Genomic DNA, 6,946 nt, shown 5'->3' with positions numbered 1-6,946 from the left:
CAGGAGACTCACTTGAGCCCAGGAGTTGGAGGTTGCTGTGAGCTGTGATGTCACAGCACTCTACCTGGGGGGACAGCTTGAGGCTCTGTCTCCAAAAAAAAAAAAAGAGCAAGAAAAATGAAAACTTAACCAACTTTGCCATAGGTAAGATTCCTTGAGTTACAGCTTTATGTCCCTAAATTCCTCACCTTAGTTCTCCTTAGTTCTCCCTGGATGCCATTATCCATGATCTTCACAGTTATCTGCCCATCTGATACTTCCGGTCGAAGGAAGGGAGGTCTAATTACAATTGTCTTCTCTTTCTTTGGTCTCCCCAAATACCTGAGTGTCAAGAATGAGAGGGTTTTTCATTCATTTTAATATCTACTATGTGAAACATTTTAACAAATAAAGTCCTACTAGGCCAGTGAAAAGGTTAGCATTAAACCAATTTCTTTGACTCCATGAAGAACTGTAATAAGACTAGGCCTTTATGAGCAGATATGTAGCTCAAAGCAGTTAAAGTGAATCTATCTTACCCATCCTTAACACTGAAAGATTAACCTTAATAAGTAAAGAATACTGGCTACATTCACAGGGTCCACACCTGTGATGGGCAGATCTCCACATCGTAGGCACTTACCATTCTAAGATAGAAAATCCTTCCTAAAAGGTTATCTTCCACCAGACCATCCCCATATCAGAATAAGCCCAAGGAAGACAAAAGTTCTGAGCAATGGTGAATTATAGACTGAAGGGACAGGTATACCTGGGTGCCGGAGAACTGCAGAGTACGCGGCTGACATTGGTACAGCAGCCATTGGTGAAGGGGTTCACACCTCCTCGGAATTTACCCGTAACCTAGAGGAAGGAAAAAAATAAAACAAAACAGATCAGTCAGAAGATGAGACCTTGACCTCCAAAGGCCTGAACACAAATTAGTGATAAATTACTGTATATGCACTATTTGAGAGGCTAAAAAAATGAGTAAAATGCAAACCTACTATCAAGAAGTTTACAATGCGGTGGTTAAAACCAGGGACTCTGGAGTCAGGGTCCTTAAGGAAAATCCTAGGTCTACCTCTTGGTAGCTGTTTGACCCTAAACATCAGCTTCCTCATAGAAAATGAGATAAACAGCTTTCTCAATATTGAAAACTAAAATTATATGCATAAGAATAAGCGATTAAGGTTAAGTTATTACATGCACAAAAGTTTTCCTTTAAGGAATACTATCAGCTTCTTGAGGGCTGGCCCAAATCTTTTTCTCATGCTCATGTAAGGAACTAGGACTACCTCTACCACTAATCTATGCTTCATAAAAAAGTATTATGCAAGGGTCCCCCAACACTTCTCTCCATACCTGTTCATTGGTTGTGCGTCCCCTAGCCACCAGCACCACGTGAAATCCTGTGAGGCCAGCTACAGGGATGAAGAATAAGCCAGCCACACACATTACTGCCATTCTGGTGCCAAACAGTCAAGGAGAACAAAACAGCAATGGTCTTGCCTTCCCCAGCTCCTACTGTAGCCATTTTCCCTTTAACCACCACTACCACCAGACTCAACTTTCCTTATTCTTTCCCATCACAATCTCACAACCCAGAAGTCCTGAAGGATACGTGACAGCCGTGCGAACCCCTGAGAGTTCCTCTATGTGGTAGAGGACATAAAGGAGGCCAAAGCCAAATACGCCCATAATGTGGGCAGTCAGGGAAAGGAGGAAGAGGAAGAAATAACGGTAGTTCCGGCGACCAATACAGTTGTTCACCCAGGGGCAGTGATGATCAAATTCCTAGGGATAAAAAGATATACTGAGAGGCATTCTTAGACCATAGGACTAGATCAATTCTGTTAAGAAGAAGAACAAATAGAAGAACTTAAGTACCGCTTCTAGTAATTTATGATCATGTTCACCACTTAGTTTCAAACAGGCTCATGAAAGTTCTCTTGCCCCATAAACTTGTAAGGGAGACCTTCCAGATGTTGGTCAAAGGCTGGGCTCAGTTCTCAAACTTTATCCTGTGTGACCAAGGAACTCTAAAAAGGGACAAATGTCAGAGGCTTTGCAAAAACATCAAGATTCATGACCTGGGGCGGCACCTGTGGCTCAAAAGGGTCGAGCGCGGGTCCCATATGCCAGAGGTGGCAGGTTCAAACCTAGCCCCAGCCAAAAAAAGAAAGATTCATGACCTGGCAGGCAACTGCTTATAGCTAAGTAAAAATGGACTGGAGTCAGTGAGGTGATACACATCTGCAGTTCCAGCTACTTGGAAAGCTGAGTAGACAAGAAGGATCACTTGAGGACAGGAGTTTGAGGCTGCAGTGCACTATGATGGCACGTGTGAATAGCCACTGTGCGCCAGCCTGGGCAATACAGCGAGACCCCTATCTCAAAAAAACAAACAAACTGAAAAAGGGGATAAAAGTAAAGTACAAGGGATCCAAAATAACAGGCAGGAAGAAAAACAACTAAAGTTTAAATGCAACCGAATGATTTTATGGAAGAGAGAATGCAAAGCCAGGATAAATAACCGAATAGATAAGCCAAAGGATGGAAGGTTTAAAGCAGGGGTCCTCAAAGTTTTTAAACAGGGTACCAGTTCACTGTCCCTCAGACCACTGGAGGGCCGGACTCTGGGCCCCAGGACGAGTCAGCTGCTAAGCAGGACAGGCAACAGCGGAAAAAACACCTGGCGGGCCAGATAAATGTCCTAGGCGGGCCTCATGTGGCCCGCGGGCTGTAGTTTGAGGACACCTGGTTTAAAGCTATGACTCTTGGTGTCAGGAAAGCCACTTGGGGTTAAAGTTTCCCTCCTGTAAACACTACTGCTAACACCTGTTGACAAAGCCAGACCACGTAGCCAAGGTAGTTAGCCAGGACTATAATTCACTCGATAGGGCAGACACAGTAGTTCATGCCTACAATCCCAGCTCTTTAGGAGGCCAAGGTGAAAGGATCTTGAGGCCAGAATTTTTTTTTTTTTTTTGGAGACAGGGTCTCACTATGTCACCCTTGGTAGAATGCTGTGGCATCAAAGCTCACAGCAACCTACAACTCTTGGGCTTAAGCAATTCTCTTGCCTCAGCCTTCCAAGTAGCCGGGACTACAGGTGCTTGCCACAACGCCCAGCTATTTTGTGGCTGTAGTTGTCACTGTTGTTCGGCAGACCCGGTCTGGGTTCAAACCTGCCAGCTCCAGTGTACATAGCTGGTACCCTAGCTGCTGAGCTATAGGTGCTGAGAATTTTGAGACCAGTTCAAGCTATTATCTCTACAAAAAAAAATTTTAAATTACCCAAGCATAGTGTTGCACACCTATAGTCCTAGCTACTCAGGAGGCTGAGGCAGGAGGATCACCTGCACCCAAGAGTTTGAGGTTGCAGTGAATTATGATGACACCGTTGCACTCTAGCCTGGGCAACAAAGCAAGACTGTCTCAAAAAAAAGAAAATAATAGCTGGGAGTTGTGGTGAGCACTTGTAATCCCAGCGACTCAGGAGGCTGAGGCAATACAATCACTTAAGCTCAAGAGTTTGACGTTGCTGTGAGCTGTGACATCACAGCACTCTGGGACGACAGCTTAACACTGTTTCAAAAAGAAAAGAAAAGACCCAAAACTTAGAATTGATCTATGGTTAGACAGAAGACAGTGTAGGTTAGGCATTAAGTCTTGCCTTACCGAGGATTCTTACCTCCACACAGTTGTCACAGACACTGCAGTGGGAACATCGAGGAGGACGGTAGAATCGGCAGGTGGCACACCATTTCATGCGCACCTGGATGCCCTTGATCTCCACTGTTTTGTACAGGGGAGCTCGGAAATCATCTTCCTTGTCCTCATCCTCTTCAGCTGTAAAGAAGAAAACCTACTTGAAAAATAGCTATGACAGAACTATGGGTTCAGTGCCTGTAGCTCAGTGGGTAGGGCGCCAGCTACATACACCAGATTTGGCAAATTTGAATCCAGCCCAGGCCTGCCAAACAACAATGATAATTACAACCAAACAATAGCCGGGCATTGTGGTGGGCTCCAGTAGTACCAGCTACTTGGGAGGCTAAGGTAAGAGAATCACTTAAGCCCAATAACTGGAGGTTGCTGTGAACTGTGAGGCCACAGGGTGACATAGTGAGACTCTGTCTCCAAAAAAAAAAAAAAGAACTAGAACTACAGTAAGCACGAGGAATGCAATCGTGTTAAGATATGGCTTTTGCATTTGAAGATTTCATAGTCTAATGGGTGAGAGAGAATAGGAATTAGTGATTATAATACTGTGAGAGCAGCTCTATATGTAATACTATGGGAACACAGCTAAGGAAACAATTTATTCTGCTATAAGAAGTGAGGTTTTCAGGGAGGTGCCTGTGGCTCAGTGAGTAGGGTGCTGGCTCATATACCAAGGGTGGTAAGTTAGAACCCAGCCCCGGCCAAACTTCAACAACAACGAAAAAAATAGTCAGGCATTGTGGTGGGCACCTGTAGTCCCAGCTACAGGGACTCTGTCTCTTAAAAAAAGAAAAAAAAATTGAGGCTTTGTTTTGTTTTTTGAGACAGTGTCACTATGTCGCCCTTGGTAAAGTGCCCGGGATCACAGCTCACAGCAACCTCTAACTCTTGGGCTTAAACGATTCTCTTGCCTTAGCCTCTCAAGTAGCTGGGACTACAGGCACCCGCCACAATGCCTGGCTATTTTTTTGCTGCAGTTGTCATTGTTTAGCAGGCCTGGGCCAGGTTCCAAATTGCCTGCATGTTTGTACCAGTACCCTACCCACTGAGCTAATGGTGCCGACTAAGATTTTCATTAAAAAGGGGAAAAAAAAAATTGGCTTGGGGCCTGTAGCTCAGAGGCTAGGGTGCCAGCCACATACACCGGAGCTGGCGGGTTAGATCCACCCGGGCCTGCCAAACAACAATGACAACTACAACCAAAAAAATAGCTGGGTGTTGTGGCAGGCACCTGTAATCCCAGCTACTTGGGAGGCTGAGGCAAGAGAATCACTTAAGCCTAAGAATTTGAGGGTGCTGTGAGCTGTGATGCTACAGCACTCTACCGAGGGTGACACAGTGAGTCTCTGTCTCAAAAAAAAATAGTTATGTTTTCAAATTTTACTGACTTGGGGACATACTTATAAATAGGTGAAAGACGACCAAGTACAGAAAGATCCCACTTTGGTTGGGAGCAGTGGCTCACACCAATAATCCTAGCACTTGGGAGCCTGAGGCAGGTGGATTACTTGAGCTCACAAGTTTGAGACCAGCCTGAGCAAGAGCAAGACCCCATCTCTACTAAAAGTAGGATAACTAGCCAGGTGTTGTGGTGGGCACCTGTATTCCCAGCTACTCCAGAGGCTGAGGCAAGAGGACCTCTTGAGCCCAAGTGACTGAGGTTGCCGTAAGCTATAATGATGCCCCGGCACTCTACCCAGGGCAATAGAGACTGTCTCACAAAAACAAACAAACGAAAAAACCAAAGATCTCACTTTGAAAATAAAAATATACACAAATATATAGCATAGATATGTAGCATACAGAAATATAAAAATATGTATATATAAAAAAATCTGAGGCCAGGCACAGTGGCTCACACATGTAATCTCAGTATGCTGGGAGGCAGAGGCAGGTAGATCCCCTAAGCTCACAAGTTCAAGACCAGCCTGAGCAAAACCAAGACCCAATCTCTAAAAATTAGTGGGGTGTTGTGACATGTTCCTGTAGTCCCAGTTACTTGGAAGGCTGAGGCAAGAGAATAGCTCGAGCCCAAGAGTTTGAAGTTGCTGTGAGATATGATGCCAAGGGCAACAAAGTGAGACTCAGTCTCCAAAAAAAAAAGAAAATCTGGAAATATTGCAAGGATATATACCACAATAAAATCATAATTATCTCTGTGCTTATTTTAAAATTTTTGATCCTTCTTACCTGAAGCTCTTTCTCCTTTTGAGTACTATAAGTCTTTGATTATTCGTGCAACTAATCACAGTGTATGAGAAGATACACTTTCTTTCCTTTCTAAAATGAGCTATTTGAAAGCAATCATCTTTTTTTTTTTTTTGAGACAGAGTCTCTGTTGCCCTTGGTAGAGTGCTGTAGCATCATAGCTCACAGCAACCTCAAACTTTTCAGCTAAAGTGATCCTACTGCCTCAACCTCCTGAGTGGCTAGCTGGGACTATAGGTGCCTGCCACAATACCTGGCTATTTTTTAGAGACAAGATCTCATTCTTGCTCAGGCTGGTCTCTAACTTGTAAGCTCAAGCAACGTACCTATCTCAGCTTCCCAGAGTGCTAGGATTACAAGCATGAGCCACCATGCTCAGCCTACAATGATCTTTTTTAAAAATCATGTCAAGGCTCAGCGCCTGTGGCTCAAGTGGTAAGGCACCAGCCACATACACCTAAGGTGGTGGGTTTGAATGCAGCCTGGGCCCACCAAAAACAACAATGACAGCTGCAACCAAAAAATAGCCGGGCATTGTGGCGAGCACCTGTGGTCCCAGCTACTTGGGAGGCTGAGGCAGGAGACTCGCTTGAGCCCAGGAGTTCGAGGTTGCTGTGAGCTGTGATGCCACAGCACTCTACCCAGGGGGATAGCTTGAGGCTGTCTCAAAAAATAAATAAAAATAAAAATCATGTCAAATGACTATCACAGTGTCTTCCATATAGTACACTGATAAATACTTCACGAAAGAACACTGAAGGCCCATTAAAATAGACTTCCTTGGCTTTACAGACACAAAGTTCCTTCCTATCACCTAATCTTTGAAATAGAAGTCACAAATGAAACAGTTATGCAGGTTTGGGGAACACAATAAATTTCAGAGAAATCCTGGGATAGGATACCAGCTCCTATCCCAATGCTATGTGTCTTTTACAAGACAACCTCAGGTGGCGCCTGTGGTTAAAAGGGGTAGGGTGCTGGCCCCATATGCCAGAGGTGGTGGGTTCAAACCCAGCCCCCGCAAAAAAAAAAA

At 44.5% G+C, this 6,946-nt stretch overlaps 1 protein-coding gene across 1 annotated transcript in view; it reads right to left on the bottom strand.

Annotated features, from left to right (window-relative positions):
• The window catches only part of ZDHHC5 (zinc finger DHHC-type containing 5), a 33,194-nt gene that overhangs the window by 5,342 nt on the left and 20,906 nt on the right, over positions 1-6,946 (bottom strand). The window contains exons 4-8 of the mRNA XM_003801346.2: positions 3,674-3,831; positions 1,601-1,773; positions 1,342-1,444; positions 749-840; positions 189-321 (exon numbers count right to left, since the gene is read on the bottom strand). Of these exons, the coding sequence (XP_003801394.1) occupies positions 189-321; positions 749-840; positions 1,342-1,444; positions 1,601-1,773; positions 3,674-3,831 (659 nt within the window). The remainder of the gene's footprint in view (positions 1-188; positions 322-748; positions 841-1,341; positions 1,445-1,600; positions 1,774-3,673; positions 3,832-6,946) is intronic.

Source organism: Otolemur garnettii, unplaced genomic scaffold (genome assembly GCF_000181295.1).
Source record: "Otolemur garnettii isolate 467f Iridium unplaced genomic scaffold, OtoGar3 scaffold00209, whole genome shotgun sequence".
Lineage (NCBI taxonomy): Eukaryota > Metazoa > Chordata > Mammalia > Primates > Galagidae > Otolemur > Otolemur garnettii.
The sequence above is the reverse complement of the archived record's forward strand: the minus strand, read 5'-3'. Positions and strand labels throughout refer to the sequence as shown.